The sequence below is a fragment of the Halichoerus grypus genome, chromosome 11 (genome assembly GCF_964656455.1).
Source record: "Halichoerus grypus chromosome 11, mHalGry1.hap1.1, whole genome shotgun sequence".
NCBI lineage: Eukaryota > Metazoa > Chordata > Mammalia > Carnivora > Phocidae > Halichoerus > Halichoerus grypus.
In genome coordinates this window covers 23,390,094-23,412,077 of record NC_135722.1, presented here as the reverse complement: position 1 = coordinate 23,412,077, position 21,984 = coordinate 23,390,094, and the positions used below count along the sequence as shown (strand labels likewise).

At 41.1% G+C, this 21,984-nt stretch overlaps 3 protein-coding genes across 6 annotated transcripts in view; 2 read left to right on the top strand and 1 right to left on the bottom strand.

The window, feature by feature from the left end:
* Positions 1-7,267, top strand: part of RAG1 (recombination activating 1) — a 38,385-nt gene extending 31,118 nt beyond the window's left edge. For both annotated transcript variants that reach the window (XM_078058180.1, XM_078058181.1), the window contains exon 5: positions 795-7,267. In XM_078058180.1, the coding sequence (XP_077914306.1) occupies positions 809-3,940 (3,132 nt within the window). In that variant the 5' untranslated portion in view covers positions 795-808 and the 3' untranslated portion in view covers positions 3,941-7,267. The remainder of the gene's footprint in view (positions 1-794) is intronic.
* A 9,391-nt stretch (positions 7,268-16,658) lies between these two features.
* On the bottom strand, positions 16,659-18,281 carry RAG2 (recombination activating 2). The gene has a single exon (XM_036112385.2). It carries the CDS (start codon positions 18,260-18,262, stop codon positions 16,679-16,681), a length of 1,584 nt encoding a protein of 527 aa, XP_035968278.1. The 5' UTR covers positions 18,263-18,281; the 3' UTR covers positions 16,659-16,678.
* Positions 18,282-18,558: 277 nt separating this feature from the next.
* The window catches only part of IFTAP (intraflagellar transport associated protein), a 53,099-nt gene continuing 49,673 nt past the window's right edge, over positions 18,559-21,984 (top strand). For 2 of the 3 annotated variants that reach the window (XM_078059152.1, XM_078059150.1), the window contains exon 1: positions 18,559-18,715. The gene's annotated coding sequence lies outside the window, so the exon portion shown is untranslated. Of the gene's footprint in view, positions 18,716-18,825; positions 18,963-21,984 lie in introns of those variants that run through there. The other variant, XM_078059151.1, reaches the window with a different exon arrangement.

The window sequence follows — 21,984 nt, the reverse complement described above, 5'->3', positions numbered from 1 at the left end:
CCTGAAACAACTTGAATTTTTCATCTTAAAAGTCCTTTGGACTCTTTGTATGTTCACACTATGGTTTGTTGCAGGTTTCTATGGTGTTTTGTTTCTAATGTAGACACAGCTTTATAATTTACAGCAGTGTTCACTAATTAAAATTGTAAGCATAATTACTATCCATGATACTTATTATTAGTTAGCATTCATAAAGCCTCAAAATTCACTTCATCCTTTCAAGTAGTGAGTAATTGGTTTCTTTGGGTTTGTAGCTTTATCATCCCTTTATGACCTGCTTGGAAGAAATAAACAACCAACCTCCCAGGAGACGGCTTTAAAAAGCTGGAAATATATTGTCCAGCTAGTGCAATGAGGCTAATACAATGCAGAAAATATGACTTTTCTGTGGTTTTACTAGCCTGTTTTTCCTTGTATTTATTCAGCAAATAACTATTCAGCCCTAATGTGTACTAGGAATGTCGGAGAGATAGAGATGAATCACTCCAAAATTCTGTCCTCAAAGACCTTAAGGTTTTGGTGGAAAGAAAATAAGATCATACATATATACTTTTATGAACCGTAGTGGTGCATGTTGGTATAGATGACCATGTACACGGTTGAAGCGGGGAATGACTGTTCTCTGCTGTGTGCTCAGCACCTAACAGAGTGTATTAAAATAGGAGGTTTAATAAGTAACTTTTTGGATCAATGAATGAATGAATAATTGAATGTATTAATATGTATTCCTTCCAAGATGCATCCGTGGGATATTGAACGTTTTTCTTAATCTGACTTGTTTTCATTGTTCTCAGGCATCTCATTCAGCATGGCTGTCTCTTTGCCACCCACCCTGGGCCTCATTTCTGCCCCAGAGGAAATTCAGCACCCACATATTAAATTTTCGGAATGGAAATTTAAACTGTTCAGGGTACGATCTTTTGAAAAGGCACCCGAAGAAGCTCGAGTAGAAAAGAAAGTTTCCTCTGAGGGGAAACCCTCTCTGGAGCAATCTCCAGCCATCCCGGACAAGGCTGATGGTCAGAAGCCAGCTCTGAGTCAACCAGCATTAAACGCTCACCCTAAGTTTCTGAAGAAATCCCATGATGATGGGAAAGCAAGAGACACAGCAATCCACCAAGCCAACCTTCGACATCTCTGCCGTATCTGTGGGAATTCTTTTAAAACTGACAGCCACAATAGGAGATATCCAGTCCACGGGCCTGTGGATGGTAAAACCCAAGTCCTTTTACGAAAGAAGGAAAAGAGAGCCACCTCCTGGCCAGACCTCATTGCCAAGGTCTTCCGGATCGATGTGAAAGCAGATGTTGACTCGATCCACCCCACCGAGTTCTGCCATAACTGCTGGCGCATCCTGTACAGGAAGTTTAGCAGTGCCCCACGTGAGGTTTACTTCCCAAGGAATGCAACCATGGAGTGGCACCCCCACACACCATCCTGTGACATCTGCCACACTGCCCGCCAGGGACTCAAGAGGAAGAGTCATCAGCCAAACGGGCAGCTCAGCAAAAAACTCAAAACCGTGGTTGACCGAGCGAGAAGAGCCCGTCGGCACAAGAGAAGAGCTCAGGCAAAGATTAGCAGCAAGGAAGTGAAGCAGAAGATTTCCAACTGCAGTAATATACATCTCAGTACCAAGCTTCTTGCAGTGGACTTCCCGGCACACTTTGTGAAATCCATCTCCTGCCAGATTTGCAAACACATTCTGGCTGACCCTGTGGAGACCACCTGTAAGCATGTATTTTGCAGGATCTGCATTCTCAGATGCCTCAAAGTCATGGGCAGCAACTGTCCCTGTTGCCAATATCCCTGCTTCCCTGCCGACCTGGAGAGTCCAGTGAAGTCCTTTCTGAGCATCTTGAATTCCCTGATGGTGAAATGTCCAGCCAAAGAGTGCAACGAGGAGGTCAGCCTGGAAAAATATAATCACCACGTCTCAAGCCACAAGGAATCCAAAGAGACTTTTGTGCATATTAACAAAGGGGGTCGGCCCCGTCAGCATCTCCTGTCCTTGACCCGAAGGGCTCAGAAGCACCGCCTGAGGGAGCTCAAGCTGCAAGTCAAGGCTTTCGCCGACAGAGAAGAAGGTGGAGATGTGAAATCCGTGTGTCTGACCTTGTTCCTGCTGGCGCTGAGGGCAAGGAATGAGCACAGACAAGCGGACGAGCTGGAGGCCATCATGCAGGGACGGGGCTCTGGCCTGCAGCCAGCTGTGTGCTTGGCCATCCGTGTCAACACCTTCCTCAGCTGCAGTCAGTACCACAAGATGTACAGGACTGTGAAAGCCATCACTGGGAGGCAGATTTTTCAGCCTTTGCATGCCCTTCGGAATGCTGAGAAGGTCCTCCTGCCAGGCTACCACCCCTTTGAGTGGCAGCCCCCTCTGAAGAACGTGTCCTCCAGCACCGACGTGGGCATTATCGACGGCCTGTCCGGCTTGTCCTCCTCGGTGGATGACTACCCCGTGGACACCATTGCGAAGCGCTTCCGCTATGATTCGGCTTTGGTATCTGCTCTGATGGACATGGAAGAAGACATCCTGGAAGGCATGAGAGCCCAAGACCTTGATGACTACCTGAATGGCCCCTTCACTGTCGTGGTGAAGGAGTCTTGTGACGGAATGGGAGATGTGAGCGAGAAGCACGGGAGTGGGCCAGCAGTTCCAGAAAAGGCAGTTCGGTTTTCGTTCACGGTCATGAAAATTACTGTAGCCCATGGCTCAGAAAACGTGAAGGTGTTTGAAGAAGTCAAACCCAACTCCGAACTGTGTTGTAAGCCCCTGTGTCTCATGCTGGCAGATGAGTCTGACCACGAGACCCTGACGGCCATCCTGAGCCCTCTCATTGCCGAGAGGGAGGCCATGAAGAGCAGCCAATTAATGCTTGAGATGGGAGGCATCCTTCGGACTTTCAAGTTCATCTTCAGGGGCACTGGATATGATGAGAAACTCGTCCGGGAAGTCGAAGGCCTTGAGGCTTCTGGCTCAGTCTACATTTGTACCCTTTGTGACGCCACCCGCCTGGAAGCCTCTCAGAATCTTGTCTTCCACTCCATCACCAGAAGCCACTCTGAGAACCTGGAGCGCTATGAGGTCTGGCGTTCCAACCCATACCACGAGTCGGTGGAAGAACTGCGGGATCGGGTGAAAGGGGTCTCATCGAAACCTTTCATCGAGACTGTCCCTTCCATAGATGCACTCCACTGTGACATTGGCAATGCGGCTGAGTTCTACAAGATTTTCCAGCTAGAGATAGGGGAGGTGTATAAGAATCCCAATGCTTCCAAAGAGGAAAGGAAAAGATGGCAGGCTACATTGGACAAGCATCTCCGGAAGAAGATGAACCTGAAACCCATCATGAGGATGAATGGCAACTTTGCCAGGAAGCTCATGACCAAAGAGACAGTTGAAGCAGTTTGTGAATTAATTCCCTCTGAGGAGAGGCACGAAGCTCTGAGGGAGCTGATGGACCTTTACCTGAAGATGAAGCCTGTATGGCGATCATCGTGTCCTGCAAAAGAGTGCCCAGAATCCCTCTGCCAGTATAGCTTCAATTCACAGCGTTTTGCTGAGCTCCTCTCTACCAAGTTCAAGTATAGATATGAGGGCAAAATCACCAATTATTTTCACAAAACCCTGGCACACGTCCCTGAAATTATTGAGAGAGATGGCTCCATTGGGGCATGGGCGAGCGAGGGAAATGAGTCTGGCAACAAACTGTTCAGGCGCTTCCGAAAAATGAACGCCAGACAATCCAAATGCTATGAGATAGAAGATGTCTTGAAACACCATTGGTTGTATACCTCCAAATACCTGCAGAAGTTTATGAATGCTCATAATGCGTATAAAAACTCTGGGTTTACCTTAAGCTCACAGTCAGGTGTAGGGGACCCATTAGGCCTGGAGGACTCTCTGGAAACTCAAGATTCAATGGAATTTTAAGGAGGGCAGCTGTTTTTGAGCTGGTTTTGCAAATCAGTTTTCCTCTGGGTTGCACTGAAGCCTTCTCCTCGCACCCTTCACTCCTGTGTGTGGGGTTTCGCCACCCAAGCAGCGGTAGATGGGAGAGGCCCACGGTGCTGAATCCATGTCAGGAATGGATAACTGATGAGCTGATTGCTGGAGCCATTTAGGGAGTTCAGAAAAGCAACAGGAGAAATCAGTTATTTGAAAGCTCAATAACTCAGAACAGGAGTAACTGCAGGGGACCAGAGATGAAGAAAGATGTGCATTGTGTGTGACTGAGTGACATGGAAAATCAAAGCCAAGGTTGTCAAAGAACAGCCCGGGAAGCCAGGAAAGGAATTTGTCTTGTGGTTTTCATTCCCCACCCCTTCAATTTATTATACTTTGTATTGAGATATACATGTTTTTTATACCATTTCTGTAGAATTCTTTATTTTATAAATTTCACAGATCTGGGCTCATGCCATAAGATTCAAAAATCTTTAAAAGCTTTTCAGATTTCTCTAATAATAACATCTTACACGCTTGTATGGCATGATGACCTTCACAGAGTGCTCTCAATGCATTTTCTCACTTGGTACATTTATGCAGAAATACCCTACATCCAGGAAAATTTTGGAAAATCAGCCCTCTTCTGTGTTTCAATGATGTCACCATGGAGTGACCTTAAGAATTTAGGAGGTCATCTGCGACTATGAATTTTTCAGTGATAAAGTTAGAAGAATAAAACTGTTATCTACAGTTATTTATTAAGTCTTCTGATAATACATTTTTACTTAGCTATCAGTAGCCAAGTATGATTTTTATTTTTACTTTTTAATTTCAATTAATTTAGCGTCTCCAGTGCTTTTCTATAGAATCTTGAAGCCACAGAGGCTTTTAAGATCTGGGTTTACTCACTGTGTAAAAACAGATTTAATGTCTTACTGAAAATTTCTGTAAGATTTTCTCCATATGAAACCTGGGTCAATTTTACTAAATCCAGATTTCATGGAGTCTTTCTCTCTGCAAGATGTTACTCTTTCTATTAAGATCAGTTTATTTTCAGTGTTTTCAGATTTTTTTTGTAGCAGGATACCTTTGTACTTTTCTCACCTGCTAAGTTTAGATGAAGCCTGTTCATAGTGCAGAAGAAGAGTTAACATTTGTAGAGTGTTTTTTTCCCCCATTTTTAAATATTTTCACATTCATTTTGCCTCATTTCTCCTCACAACAACTCTGTGAGGGTAGACGTTCTTACCATTCCCACTTGATGGAGGGTTAAACAATCTGCCCAAAGTTACAGTGATAATAAATGTCTAATCTGGAATTCAAACTCAGGTCTTTTGTCTCCAAATTCCATATTCTTTCTACCAAAAAAATTAACCACCATCTTTTTTTTTATAAGGCAGTATCATAATTTGTTTAGAATCCCAAACTAATCACTGCAGTTTATAATTCTTGGGAGCAGGCATGGGTGGGTTTTGTAAGTCATTATTGTGTTTTGGGCCCTTTGATAGAAGAAAGTAATAGTAAAGCTCCCAAGAGCCCCCCAGAATCTCTGGTGGCTCCAGTTATTTGGAAACTATTGTCTTCATCTTTAGGAATTTGGGAATTGCCAATTGCTGGCAATTTAGAGCAGGCGTAGGATTTTATATGCTAGTGAGTCATAATGATATGTTAGTGTTAATTAGTTTTTTTTCTTTCTTTGATTTTATTGGCCATAATTGCCACTGTTCATACACAGTGTATCAAAGAGCTGTGTAATTTAGTTGTCAAACGTGTCAGTGACATTATCCTAAATGATATGCCTTTGGTGCTTTTGCAGGGATTGAGCCCCATATTTTCCATTAAAAAAATAGCAGTTTTTCTTTGCTTTTTATATACAACATATATAGAAATTACAAAGACATTTGTAATTTAGTTGTCAAAAATATATACACATTTTAATTGTATTTTTTTCTTGGAAATGTCGAGTTTTGTATTTTGTAAACTAATGGGCTTCTGCATCATCCCTTCCCTTCCTTTCATTTAATCCTTACAGCATGCCTCCACACCAATAAACAGCTAAATTCATATAATCATTCATTTCCAGAAACATGTTGGTGCTGGTTATTTGTAGATTTCCCTCCCCCTCCACCCCCCCCCCCCATTTCCACTCTGTTACTCGATTGGTGGCACTGTAAATACTTTCCAATATTAAATTCTCCTTTTCTAGGATTGTAGGAACTATTTTGAATGCATGTGACAAACAGCATGATTTATAACACAACCTTCCCAATAATCTCTTAATCAGATCACATTTTGATAAGCCCCAGGAACATCTGGCTGCAGACGTTTCAGAATGTAGAAATGCTGCCCATGGTTATGTTGGCCCTCATTGTTGAGATTGCAATATCCAAGGCCTGGTTTTATTCTCAAGTTTTATTTTTGACAATGCCCATTGTGAATATGGTCACATACTCCAGGGAAATTCACCACACTGCATGGATCTTTTTTTTTTTTTTTTTTTGGAGTATAGACTTCAGAAGGGCAATGCATTTTCCTCCCGTGAAACCTGATTCTACAAGTTTTCCTGCCAACCCACGGACGCACACCGCATGGACCAGTGATAATAGTGGTGAAAACTTAGGAATTGGCTAGGGGAGGTCAAAAAGTGCTTTGGGATTCATAAACATGCACTGAGAAACAAGAGCAGGAGAAAAGATGTCTTTTCCTTCCAGGTGAGCTGGAATTTAGTTTTGCCTCAATTTGTTTTCACAAAATATAGATGAAGATAAAGATTTTGTTGGTTGAGTATGTAGGTCTCGTATTACATCAAACAGAATTCAAATTCTACACAACCAGGAGGCAGGATTTGTAAGCACCAGTGGTGTTTGGGAGGAACAAATCATCATGTGATGCAAATAATTTTTGAGTGCAGATTTGTATGTGTCTTTAGTTTTTGTATGAGAGATGCTCCATTCTTTTAATGTTAAGAGATTTTAAGTAAGGGTGGATATTTTGTTCTATTTTATTTTCTTCTCTTGAACTATAGTAATCTACATAAATAAACCCTGGAAATCATTTTTGGTAAGATTTTTGTGCAGAACTGCACTTCACTTTGTTTTCTTAACAAATAATCATAAAGTTTGTTAATGGCTCCCAAGAGCCTTATTTTTTGTGTTTTAGGGAATGTTAGGTGCCAGGATGCAATGGAATTTATTTGATGAGGGTGACCTGTGTTTCCACATCCAATGTTTTGAGATGAAACAAAGTATGTGTTTCAGTACTTACTTTTATATTTTAATATTTTCACTTCTTATTAATATTGTGGTTATTGTTAACAACTTTATGTTAAAGTATTTGAAATAAAAGTTTAAAATTTGGAAAAGAACATGTGTGATTATTGTGATAATACTATTGAGTGCAACATTTGAAAAAATGAAGTAACACATATTTCTTGAGGGAAATACAGAATAAATTTGGTGGCCTTTAGAATAAAGGGCAACAGAATAGTGATTAATAGGTGTCATTTACCCTAATATCAGCTGAGACCATTTGTTTCTGGATATTTGAAGTGAATAGTAAGCCTTTTGAAAATGTAGAATTTGAAAATCAGTAGTTTTTTGTTTTGTTTTGTTTTTAAAGATTTTATTTATTGGGGCACCTGGGTGGCTCAGTTGGTTAAGCGTCTGCCTTCGGCTCAGGTCATGATCCCAGGGTCCTGGGATCGAGTCCCGCATGGGACTCCTTGCTCAGCGGGGAGCCTGCTTCTCCCTCTGCCTGCCACTCCCCCACTTGTGCTCTCTCTCTCTTTCTGACAAATAAATAAATAAAATCTTAAAAAAAAAAAAAAATCCTAGGATCATGACCTGAGCCGAAGACAGACGCTTAACTGACTGAACTACCCAGACACCTGAAAATCAGTAGTTTTTGACTCTTTTTGAGAATCTGATAAAAATACAGACCTGTTCCCCAGAAAATTCACATTTTCATATACTCAAAATTTTGATTGGAGTGGTTGACTTGTCCATGGTCACAGAGATAATGGCAGCACTGAGCTGGATCCCAGGTTCTCTTGTTTAGGGCAGTTCCTGATGGTGATGATGACGGTGATGATAGTATTACTACTAAACCAGCAATACCTGCCGCTTAGCGAACAGGGTGGAAGGAACTGCCCATGGCTTTCTCATCGGGTCCTGTTGGAGCGGGTACCGCTGTTACCTCCGTGTTGCGCGCTGAAGCTTAGCTCAGCCTGCAAAGGGCAGAGGCACCGCTCCACAATTTCCGCATCCGGTCCTCACACGACTGGGTGGCCTCCTTTTCATCCATGAATTTTCAAGCATCTGAGCACCACCTTTGCTAGAGAGCTCTCAGCTCCCTTCTGCTCAGAACAGAGATTCAGCCTGGTGCTTCTGTGCAACCGTACCGTTTTTAAAATACTGAAATATGTTTGTACTTGTAGGCAAATAGCTTGTGTCCTGAAGGCCCCAGGACCCTTCCCATTCTGGCGGCCTGCCCCATCCTCCAGGAACTCATGATCCAGCAAGCAGCAGGTTAATCCCAGCACCTCAGGGAGCCTTAAGGACTGCCCCCACACCATTGGTTTGATTTCTTTTTTAACTGTTACCCTACCTTGTTTTACTGTTTTCCAGCTTCACTGAGATATAATTGACAAACAGAATTGTATATCAAGTGTACCACATAATGATTTGATATACATTGTAAAATATTCACCATAATCCAATTAATACATCCATCATCTCACATCCTTACCTTTTATTTTGGTGTGGTGAAGGTGTTTAAGATCTACTCTCTTAAATTTCAAGTATACATAATACAGTATTATCAGCTGTCAATATGTAACAACATAGTCTATGCTGTTCTTTAGATCCTCAGAACTTACTCGTCTTATCACTGACAGTTTGTACCCTTTGATCAAGTATTTGAATATTACCCCCGCATTTGAGAAGGAGGCATCTCTTTACCCTTTAAGGCCCAGCTAAGTTCTATGTTGTTTCTGATACCCTTTCTAACTGCTTCAGCCTTTATTTTATTTTTATTTTTTTAGAGAGAGAGAGTGTGTGTGTGAGTGGGGGGTAGGGCAGAAGGGGAGAGAGTGAGAGAGAGAATCTCAAGCAGGCTCCATGCCCAGTGCAGAGCTGGACACTGAGCTCAATCTCATGACCCTGAGATCATGATCTGAGCTTATATCAAGAGTCAGACACTTAATCAACTGAGCCACCCAGGCGCCACGGGGCCTCTCAGCCTATATTTTAAAGAAATATGTATAGGATGCCTTCTATGAACAGGCAGTGTGTGCTTGGCACTAGACATAGAGTTTCTGCTCACAAAGAGCTAGGTGGAAGTAGACATTAAAACAACAGTAAGCCTAATAAATGCATCGCCACACACTCTAGTAGGTGTTATGAAGAAAAAGTACCGAGTGCAATCTGAGTATGGGAGGGCAATGGAATTTAAACTGGGGGATCAGAGAAAGTGTCTAGGAAGAAGGAAACTTTAAGGAGGGATGGGTAGATGGAGTGAGGTGAGGGCAGGTGAGGACGGATGGTCCTGCAGCGGACGTAGCCTGTGGGAAGACTGAGGTGGAGATTGATTGGTGGAATCTAGGAACAGAAGGAAGGTCCCTCTGGCGGAACAGACTGAGTGAAATCAGGAAGGGGGTTGTGTGTGTCTGGAGAATCAGGCAGAGGCCTCATTATGCAGGACATGGTGGGCTGGGTAAAGACTTTAAGCCCTACCCCAGTGCAAATGGAAATTTTTGAAGAGTTTTAAGCAGACCATGGATGCCATCCATGCCAAGTCAGGGGTGGGACGCGAGTGAAATACTTTCAGAAGGTATAAATGTGAGGGGATTTGTTCAAGATAGAGAAGGGTCACGCATATATATTTAAATGACAGAGTAGCAATTTCAAGTATTTTTTGATGTCAGTTATATAGGGCCTACCAATTCACGTCTCACTCCCTCAGACAACTGTGGCCAAGCCTAGGCAGGAGGACAGGAAGGGAGGTTCGGCCATAGCATCATCTTCTCATAAATTTAGCATTTTTTCCCATGAAAAAGTTTCCCTTCTTTCTCATGGGAAGTTCCTTTTCTCCTTGGCTTCTATATAATCATTTTTTCCCCTCCTGATAGTGACAGTATATCTCTCAAATAAATAAATAAAATCTTTAAAAACAAAAAAAGAACAAAAGACTCTCCTATCACCCTTATCACTCAAGAAACGCTGAGTTACTTGCAGGCCAAGTATGTGTATTTTTATCCTGAGGTCTGATCAAGGTCTAAATAAATACCAAGCGCTCTGTTAGGCATCTTTCCATTTTTGTCTTCAAGAAGTTCATTGATAAGGTTTTCCCCACAGTGATCAATTCTCCAATTCTCTAATATCAACTGGATGTCCCATAAGTCCATTCAATTCTGACATTAACTATTCAAAGTTAGCCCAGACTCCACAAGTGAATGGCTCAGTCCCATAAGACTCCCCCCACCCCAACACCAGCCATAAATGAGGTGCCCAAGCTGCCCACACTTCTGCCTGGTTGGCTACAAATCTGGGGGTCCCACAACCCTCGTTCCCAAGGTTGATAATTCACGGGAATGGCCCGCAGAACACAGGAAGTCACTTTTCTTACATTTACTGGTTTATTATAAGGGATGCAAATAAACAGCCAGATGAGAAGGTGTGGAGGTGTCTTGAGTGTGGCAGCTGCTGTCCCCATGGAATTGGGGTGCGCTATCCTCCCACTCCAGAAGCTCTCTGAACCCTGTTGTTTAGGGAATTTTGTGGAAGTTTCATTATGTAGGCATGATTTATTAAATCACTGGCAGAAGTTGGGAAATTTGGGGGGTGGGGCTGAAAGTTTGAAGCTTCTCATCAAGGCTTGGTTTTTTTGATGACCAGCCCCCACCCTGAAGCCATCTAGGGCTGTCAAGGGTGGCTTCCTTAGAACAAAAGACTCTCGGGGTGCCTGGGTGGCTCAGTCAGTTAAGTGTCTGCCTTTGGCTCAGATCATGATCCTGGGGTTCTGGGATGGAGCCCCACATAGGGCTCCCTGCTCAGCGGGGAGTCTGTTTCTCCCTCTCCTTCTGCCCTTCCCTCTGTTCCTGCTCTCTCTCTCTCTCAAATAAATAAATAAAATCTTTAAAAACAAAAAAAGAACAAAAGACTCTCCTATCACCCTTATCACTCAAGAAATTCCAAGAGTTTGGAGGGTATTATGCTGAGTGAAATAAGTCAATCAGGGAAAGACATGTATCATATGACCTCACTGATATGAGGAATTCTTAATCTCAGGAAACTAATTGAGGGTTGCTGGAGTGGGGGGTGGGGTGGGAGGGATGGGGTGGCTGGGTGATAGACATTGGGGAAGGTATGTGCTACGGTGAGTGCTGTGAATTGTGTAAGACTGTTGAATCACAGACCTGTACCTCTGAAACAAATAATACATTATATAATAATAATAAAAAAGAAGATAGCAGGAAGGGAAAAATGAAGGGGGGGAAATCGGAGGGGGAGACAAACCATGAAAGATGATGGACTCTGAAAAACAAACTGAGGGTTGCTGGAGTGGTGGGGGGTGGGCGGGATGGGGTGGCTGGGTGATAGACATTGGGAGGGTATGTGCTATGGTGAGCGCTGTGAATTGTGTAAGACTGATGAATCACAGACCTGTACCTCTGAAACAAATAATACATTATATGTTAAAAAAAAAAAGAAGAAGAAGAAGAAGAAGATAGCAGGAGGGGAAGGATGAAGGGGGGGAAATCGGAGGGGGAGACAAACCATGAGAGACGATGGACTCTGAGAAACAAACTGAGGGTTTTAGAGGGGAGCGGGGTGGGGGGATGGGTTAGCCTGGTGATGGGTATTAAGGAGGGCACATTCTGCACGGAGCGCTGGGTGTTATACGCAAACAATGAATCATGGAACACTAAATCAAAAACTAATGATGTAATGTATGGTGATTAACATAACATAATACTAAAAAAAAAAATTCCAAGAGTTTTAGGAGCTTTGGTATGCCAGAACCAGGGACAAAGTCCAAATATCTTTCTCTGACACCACATTCATATTTTTTAATGGTTCAAAACTGGTGATTTGGTCATCTTTTACATATACACCCAAACCCCTCCTCTTTTGAGTTATCACTATATATTTTGCATGGCACTTCAAGCCATCTTTTTTACATTTTACAGTTGTCTTGGACACAACATCTCTTCAGCAAACGTCAGTATAATGAAGGAGACTTAGAGATATTTTAGTCCAATTTCTTAATTTTACCAATATCTTCCAGGTTAAAATAAGAAAAGTAAACTGTTATTGCAGGGATAGCTTACACTACTATTTCAAATTTGTCACCAACTGCTTTAAGTGTACGATTTCACTTTCTGTAACTCTCCTGCCCTGACCCTGGCTCCATTCCACAGTAAGACAGTAAGTTCCCCAAAGATGGAGCTCTTCTTTGTTCTTTTTCAGGTCCCATAATATTTATTGTGGATCTTGGACTTTCAATCAATGTTTACTGATGGGTACCCTGAAGAGGCCCACTAATAGAGGAAGTAAGCCAGAGATTTGAGGGATCTTTATCCTTAAGCTATAATTACTCAACAGCCTTTTTTTTTTTTTTTAAGATTTTATTTAGATAGTGTGAGAGACAGTACAAGCAGGGCGGAGGAGACGAGGGAAAGGGAGAAGCACACTCCCCGCGGAGCAGGGATCCTGATGCGGGGCTCGGGCTCGATCCTGCGACTCCAGGATCATAACCTGAGCCGAAGGCAGACACTTAACCAACTGAGCCACCCAGGTGCCCCTCATCAGCCTTTTAAAAGGAGGGTTATTATTAAAAAAAAAATAAAATAAAAAAAAATAAAAGGAGGGTTATTGACAACTTTCCTTCTTAGTCTAAAAATTATAATGTAAATGAATACACATTTACTGGATTAATATCTAGAGACAGAATGAGGTATTAGCTCTCTTAGTAATAAATGTGCTTTATTAGATGTTTTCTGACAGAACTAGGTTTGGGGAAATATGATATCATTTACGGTAAATTCCAAGTCAAAAGGCAATATTCTATGCTAGAGTGGAATTTGGTGGCATATACATAATGTGGAATTCTTGTCCCTGTAGATTAGAATGGCTGCTTATTCAATCTAAATTTACCATGAAATGCTCAAGAGTGGTACAGAAACAGACAAGTTGTAGATGGCCTCACAGAGGGAACTGTGGCTACGTTCGGAGCGGAAGGGGCCGAATGATCTCCTCCTTTTCATGTGAGCCCACTAGGGACCCAAAAGCAGCTGAGAGAGAGCCGGATCTAATGATGTCTTGTGGTTAAGGCTGAGATACAACTCAGGAGTCATTAAGCTGATAACCTCAGGCCCCGTGGGAGTGTGGATGTTGTAGCAGAAGCTAGTGAGAAGGGATGATGACCTTAAGAACCAGACGCTTCACCCCCACTCACTCCTACTCCTGGCAACTCAGCATTATGTTTCTCCCTGGAACTTGGATAAAAAATTGGGTGAAGAGGGAGGACCCTAAATTTATTGAAATTAAATTTCCAACACACAGTAAAAAGGATGCATTATACAATGTGAGTTACAGAAAAATACAGTTTTGTTTCTTGTACTTCTGAGTATATAAGCAGAGATTTGTAAGTGCTATAGCCATCAAGGAGGTGGTGGGGTTCAGAGCAGTCTTCCCGGGGGGAGCAGGTATCTGAACTGAGATGTAGAGTGGATAGGAATGGGCCAGATGGACTAGAATATTAGCAAGAGGGATAAAGCACAAGAGGAAAGGTATGCCCAGCAGAAAGGATGGGTTCATCAAAAGCCCTGAGTACTGAGACAACTAGGGGTTCTCACTAGAAATATTATCAGTTTAGCGTTTCTAGAGATTGAGCACAAAGTGTGAAAGGAGTAGTGAAACAGGCGCTAGAGGGGGCAGGGCAAATAGTATGAATAAAGTTGTATGTGACTTTGTTTTACTAATGAAAACCACGTGGCGCTGGCCCCTGCTTATCTCTTTAGGCGCCTGACATTCCATACTCCCCTTGTTTACTATGTTTTAGCCAGATTACCTTTCAGTTCCTCAAAGGTGATAAGCTTAATCTCACCCCAGGGCCTTTAGACTATTCCTTTTCCTTACACTTCCCTTCCTCTTGACACATTAAATTCACTTGTACTTATAGACTAAAATGATCACCCTAAAATGATCACCTTGGAAAGCCATATACTTATTTATTGATATTATTCTGTGTAAACAGTTTCCAGACTTACCTTTAGAACCTACTTATGAGCCCTATCAGAAAGCCCATCTTGTAGCTTGTACTCAGACTTCCTTTTTTTACCTAAGTGGTAATATAACACTGAGCGTTATACCCTACTAGGCTTTGGATGATGTTTGTCTGTTTCCAGAAACCAACTCTATCTCTAATGGTGGAAGAGGGACAGTTGTTAAGTTTCTTCAAAGAAATGAACCATAGGCCTTGAAGGTGACTGAAATGTGAGCCATAGAAACATTTTAAGCATGGAGCACCTGGGTGGCTCAGTTGGTTAAGCTCAACTTGGTTGAACTTGGTTGAACTCTTGGTTTTGGCTCAGGTCATGATCTCATGGCAGTTGTGGGATCGAGCCCCGCATTGGGCTCTGCGCTCAGTGTGGACTCTGCTTCAGATTCTTTCTCTCTCCCCTCTGCCCCTCCCACTCACTCTCACTCACGCTCCCTCTCTCTCTCTCTCAAAGAAATAAATAAAATCCTAAAAAAAAAGAGAAATGTTTTAAGCAAAAGCGGTATATCATTGGAGTGAGTACTCTTCTAATGTGGTTCATTTGAATGTTTGCATATGCTTATTAGAACAGAAGCCTCATTATCTTTAATGTCACATCTGATGGACTCACTGGTGAGGTGACTTAAAAAGACCTATTTACTCAAATATGTGGTAAGCAAAACCAAAATACTTGCTTTTGTAACACACACTCAAATACCACACACACACACACACCACAAAAGTAGCTATGCTGGTGGGATTCGAGTTTAACTATAGAACCCAGTGAGTTCAGAATTAAATCACTTAGATTATCATATCTTAATCTCACTGACTACAAGACAAATGTGGTAATAATTCTTTAGCCATTCAGTCACTATAAACAAGTAAAGATAAGGGAATGTATCTACCTCTTGAGGAAATAACTCTTTTGAATTCTATGAAGGATATTTCAGTTTTAACGTATACCACTTCCTATTAACAGAAAAAAAGAAATCAAAGTAAAATGAGCCTGAGAAAATTAAATAGTAAAATTTTGTCCCTAATTGGGGCAATTAATAATTGGAGGAAATCAATATCAATGGAAGACATTTTAATGTTTTATTAGTTTTACATAGGTGACAAAAACAACAGAGCAATGGTACAGTAAAAGGTTCAAAAGGAATATTCATTAAGCAACATTACTGAAATGAACTGAACATGCTTTAATTTATCCAAGTTACTTTTAGTATCTAAGACATAGAACTGGTGCAGACGAACTTGTGTTCCAGGGTTTTATCTCCTGTATGGTCACATTTGCCCTAAATTTGGCCATAGTACTTCACACACTGTGGACTCTCAGGAAGACTGATGGATAAGAAGCTATGGCTTAAGCTCTTAGGATAAGGCGAGATGCTTTGCCAGAAAAATACTCCAAAAGGAAAGACATTTCTCTAAGGTCATCTGATTATCAGTTGATGTTTTAAAGCCTCAAAATGAACAGTATTTTTAACTTTCTTTCTAGAAAGTATCTAAATGAACCTTTGCAATCTCATTGATTTTATAATTTTCATTGGCAGCAAACTCCACATATCAACTAGACGCATACACACACAAATTTATTTTTCCCCATTTAAAATCTTCTACCTATTAACTTTAGAAAATCCTTTGAACTTTTTTTATCTGGGGGAAATAATACTATTTTTCTTTATGAGATTTAATCGGTGGTCCTTTCTTAGTGTGCTCTCACTTGTCCTCTTTCTCCAGAATGCTAAGTAGCAGTGGACTTCAGTTTTCATTAAATCTCTCAAAGAACTGGTTCGAGTGGACTTGGTTCATCATCCATGCACCAGATGGTGGGAGAATCCTCTGAAGAAAGTTCATGCAGGTAACTTGATAAAATATAACAAACTTGATGTAGATTCCTTTTCTTTTCCTTCATGTCAATGGAGACTGTCTTATGGTTTAAATAAGCTATAGGGAAATTTTTCTGTTTACAGGCATAACCAAGAGGCCAGTTTAGAGTTAGAGGTGTACAAAGAGCACTAGCATGGGATACAAGTGATTTTGGTTTTAATTTTTGGCCAACCACCAAGTTGTTATATTGTGCAAAAATAAAATTCATTCAATTCCTTTGGGTGTTAGTTTCTTTATCAGTTTAACTTTGTCTTAAGTAGCTTATTTGTAACCAAAAATCATATAAGGGATATAAGTATATCTTGATTATTTTTACTGCTTCTGTATTTAAGATTCCTTGAATGAAAAAATTCAGGTCAGAAATTCTCATTTAAGATACCTTTGAGTAAAAGATTTTCAAGTATTTAGCATTGTATTATGAGCACTTTTCCTTGGCACTTAATTCATAAGATTAAAAGAAAACATAGACATTTTCAATAAAAAATAGGAATATAATTTTCATCATTGTTATGATTCTTTAAAACAGGTTTAAAAATTTGATGCACTTGAATTTGAAAGGCTTTTGTGAAACTAATCAAACAACCTTCTAAGAAAAGATTTCTTGGCAGGAGTAAAAATTTTCCCAGAACCTTTTTTGTGGAGGGATTTCAGTGGAGGCTTTTTTAAGGGTAGTACTCTTTTGGGGGTTTGCAGTGCTCTTGCTATCTTCACATGTTCATTGCAGTAATATTTGTTGCTTCCTTCTGACAGATGAATGAGCGTGTCTTCTGCCAGATCCATGCACTGAGCATGGACCCAGTGCCCATCTCCATGAGAACAGTAGATCATGGCAGGTTTGTTGAGCTCAGTTGAATAAAATGGTACCCAAGTGTTGATATCCACATCACAAGTAGGGCAGCATGTAATCCAGTAGCCTGTCTCAGACTCATCTTCCTCATCATCTTCATTATAGGTGTCAAATTCATCATCACCATCAAAGCTATATGCTTCTGCACTGAAACAAAATTCTTCTGAGTCTTCAAAGGGAGTGGAGTCCCCTGGGTCTTCTGTTGATGTCTGACTATTTGTGAGTGTTTTCTGATCTTCATTCACATTGTCTTCAGCACATTTCAACATATAGAAATAGAAAGCTTCTGAAGTAGCCTGTTTATTGTCTCCTGGTATGCCAAGGAATACAGTTCCATTTCCCATGTTGCTCCCAAACCATATCTTGCTGTGCTTAATATCTGGGGTCCAATCTGGGGTCTCCATCTCACGAATTTCTATCTTATTGTCCTCAAAAGAGATGATGTTGCAGACCATTCTCTTTTGATTTTCAAGCTGATAGCCACCAACAATAACAAATTCATCATTGTTAGTTTGAGTCAGGATTGCACTGGAGACAGAGATTCCTCCTGGCAAGACCGTGCAATTCACAGCTGGGCTACCCAGTGGGAGATCAACCTTTATTCTGTATAGGTTGGTAGGGCGGGTGTTATTGGCAAGTGAATGTCCTCCTAAAATATAAACGGTATCATTTCTGGCAATAGAGACATGAAAAGATAGCCCATCCTGAAGTTCTGGAAGTATGTATGATGTAGAGCACCCAAATTCAAAATCCACCAAGAAAACATGGGGCAGACAGTCAGCTACACTATTCCATTTTTCTGTGGTTCTTTGGGAAGAAGGAATGTATGACCGTCCTCCAAAGAGGACACCTATACTTTTCCCTCGACTATACACCACATCAATGGAATGACCATATCTGGCTTCGGGAACATCTCCTACCAAGTCTTTCTCCGTGCAGCGAAAAGTAACTTTTTTGCTGTTCTTGCCAGCAATAGACATGACATAAATCTTATCTGAAAGCTCATTGTTTGGTGTTTTCCCTCCATGGATGATGTATTGATGCTTTTCAGACTCTAAGCTGCTTCTGAATATGCAAGTGGCCGGGTAACGAAGAGGAGGAAGGTAGCAGGAATCCTTAGAGAAAAGTGCAGGCTTCAGTTTGAGATGGTTATGCTTTACATCAAAGTGGAAAACTCCAGTGGGGCAGGACCTCTTTGGCCAGCCTTTTTGGCCAAAGAAGAAAACTTGCCCATCAAAATTCATCAGTGAGAAGCCTGGTTGAATTAAGGCCATGTTATTACTGACTGTTATCATCTGTAGTGACATATTTTCTGATCCTGTGTAGATCTTTTATCTGAAAGAATTTTAAAAAATGACTTATATATCTCTTCATATAAATCACTTCACAGGTAAAAAGCTTGTTAAAAAAAAAAAAAGTTCTTCCACAAGCTTGTAGTGGAACTGAATTAGCAAAACCCAGGCAGCTAGGTTAGCAACGAGCCACAGAACTTTCCTTCCCAGTAGGATCAAGCAGTTGGGACATGTTTTAGACATGGACTATCCTCCCTTAGATTTCTGGGAATTGTAGTCCTTTTCTCCTCACAGAGTCACCGCTTGTCGGCGGAAAGAACTACGTTTCCCAGGAATCCGTTCTCTATGTGTGGCTACGACTGTTTTTGTTGGTACGGGAGAGGAGACTCCTAGGATGCCTCTGAATACAGACGCTCAAAGTGCGAAGTGACTAGATGGGAGCCAAGGCGGAAAACTAGGGAATGGGAGGTGAGAGTGGCTGACGCGGACCCAACATCCGGGTTGCGGGAAGGCCGCAGCACCAAGAGGGGCGTCAGGCGGCCCGCTGGGGACTCTTAAATAGGTGACCCAGTAGGAAGCACAACTGCTTCTGGCCCTAGTGGGGTTGCCTGGAAACCGATGCCTAAAGGGAAGCCCCGGCCGAGGCGTCGTTGCAGACTCCTCCCGCCCGGACGCTTTGGGGGACTGGACTCAGTTGCACCTGTGCAAACCCTAGGTTGCTGGGACGGGGGGGAGGGGGCTGGTCGTGGGAGGAGGGGGACACCGAGGTCACAAAAGCTGTGACTATTTGACTGTTTTACGGAAGCCAGAGATCGGTCTCTGAATACCTGGAGTAGAGGGAAGAAATTACCTGATAATGATTTAGTAGTGGAAACACTGTAATTAGATCTTAGAAAGTGTCACGTCAAAGGCCCCCTGTTTTCCTCAATCGCTCTTGCTCACGTTTTTAGGGTTCTTTTAGGGAGGCACCTCCCTGCCTCCTCCACTCTCTTTTCTTCTCCTGCCCCTCCCTTCTCTCTCCCTCTCTAGGAAAAATACAGTCAGTGGCTGTTTTTCAGATCTCTCTTTCCAGCCCAAGACATTTGAAATAATTCTTTAGTAACTCTGTAGTAAGCACACGCTAAGCAAAGAGGGGCCAGAATTATTCAGGATTTAATACTAGTATTATAGTATTTTTTTAAAAGGTTATTTACTAGATGAGATAAGCTTGATCAGTTTTTATTTTATTATCATTACTTACCTTAGAGAGATTCCAGGAGCCTTAATAATGTACTCCCTGTTTGTAGAGTGAAGTCCTAGGCACCAAAGGTTAAAGGAAACAAAGTAGTACAGATTCCTGACTGTTAAGAGTAAATTGTTAATATGCTTCAAAAACAGTTTGAAACAGTGTCTCTGAATATGACTCTCAGTTCTTCGGAGTCTGGACTCTGAGGGCTGAAGGGCTGTATTCAAATCCTGTCTCTGTCACCTACTAACTCTATGAACTTGTAATTTAATATCTCACTGTCTCAATTTCCTCATCTGTAAAAATGTAATTACCTACCTCCTTGGTCGATGTTAGTTATGATTAGTAAATTAATAAATGTAAAGCACTCAGAACAGGGCTTTGTACACTGTGATAGTTTTTATAGTTATGCTTGAACTTATCAAAAGTAGGGTTGTTAGTACACAATTACCTGCCAGTCACGGCAGATGATATTTATAACGTTGGAGATGGTGAGGTAGGATTTAGGATCTGGGATCTGATCAGTGGGTATAGATTGATTAACTTTTTAGACTAATGAGAATTGGAAAAGCATATCAATGGAGGTGCTGGTGGTGAGTTCATTTTAAATAACAGGAAATAATTCATTTATTCTTCTGCTACCCTTTCTCTAACCCCTCATTAAATATGCAGACTTTGAAGTCTGAGTCCAAGTCTGGGCTCTGAAACTTAGTTGCTGTGTAACCATCTTGGGCAAATTTTTATTCTTTCTTTTCTGGAAAACGGGAATCGTTTTAGTACCTATTCATTGGGTTGCTTTGAAGGATAAATGGGATAACACATATAAGTCACAAAGCACAGTGCCTGGCATATAATGAACATTTAATAAATGTTAGTTGACACTATATTTTTATTCTCCCTGCAAAGATTCCTTGGACCATTTAGAATCTATGGTCAGTCTAATGAGATGTTGGGTGGGGGGAGCTTTTTGCCTTGAAGCACTTCTGTAGATCAGGTGTAATTAATTGCTAAATGTTCTCTTCTACTTAGTTTTAGTTTAGTTGGGAGATTCCTTAAGGTGTGATATTTTAATAATCATCTTGTGGGTTATTAAACCAAGTGAGGACATAGTGAATGAGAAGCATTATTATTAAAGTTACGAAAGCAAGCCTGTCTCTTCTTCAGACCATGGTGGTTTGTAGGTTCAGCAACTTGCCCTACTTACGAAATAACATGGGTGTTTTCTTTATTCATGGCCTATCCAAATATACATAAAAGAAGGCTTATGGGAACTAAGAAAATGCTCTGCATAGGAATTAAAAGGAAATACTGCTAAACCTCAGTTCAATAAATGAAAACCGTAAATGATTACACTCAGCATGATATGTGATGATTGTCAGAAAGTTGTCCATTTTGGGGCGGAGGGAGCACTAAAGTCAAAGCCTGTTTATTTTAAAAACCTCTGAAGACTGTTACTGGGATGTAGAGCCAGCCATACAGGGGTAATGGATTCCAGATCCCAAGGGATGAACATACACCAACAACACTTGCTTTTAAACAGCAAGCTTTTTTTTTTAAGTTTTCATTGTAGCCTGTTGGCTTCATTTTAAGGTTGTCATAGGGAATTTGGCTTCTCATAAGTGAAAACATGATTACTGTAGATTAGCAGACACATTTTCTTAGGCAAGGCGTAAGGAATACTACCCATTTTTTGTAGCTTAGTTTGGATCCCTAAAGATTTCTGACCTGTCCTCCCTTTGATGCCCTGCTCTTGGTACACCTCATGATTGCAGGGTCCTAAAAACAGTGGTGAGGTTTATTACTGTTGGGATGAATTATCTCGTAACACAGTTCCAGTATTTGTGCATTTAATTTTTAGAATACCCATTTTAAACCATGACCAGATGACTTAATGTATTTAAAGAATAAACAGGAACATTGAAAATGTTTTCACAAATTTTGCCATATTTATTTAGTTTTTGAAATTTGCTTTATTAACTTAAATATGTTTTCACTGGAGTAAGCTATTGTATACTTTCTATGCCTATATTAGTCACATCTTGATTTTTAAGAGTTTTTGAAAGGTTATACTAGAACTAAAATAATCTACTTTCTTTAAATAGGCTAGATAAAAAAGGCAAATTTTGAAAAAGAAGACACTCTTCTTCAACCGGAGGAAGTTTCAAAGTCAACACATTAAAGATTCTTTTTAAAAGATAGAAATAGAGGACCAATAAATTTATACAATTTTCCCAACCCCATGCTAACGTTCCTCAGCAGGGAGGTTTTCATTTATTCACTGTGAAGCTAGGACATAGTTGAGAATCAAAAGAAGACTAATGGTGTGAGGTCTGGGTTTGTAGTTTCCTGTGTCTGAACTCCTTTTTTCCATCCAAAGAAAGGTACTATACTCTGAGGCATTAAATCTTACTGATCAGTGTTGCCCATGTTTTCCTGATTGCTCCAAAATAGCAGGTAACCTCATGTAACTGCAGTCATTCCATGCATGAATTAACAGTATCTTGCACAGCTA

What these genes read in the sequence shown, in the direction of transcription:
- RAG2 (XM_036112385.2), bottom strand. Translation starts at nt 18,262, where the DNA reads ATGTCACTACAGATGATAACAGTCAGTAATAACATGGCCTTAATTCAA.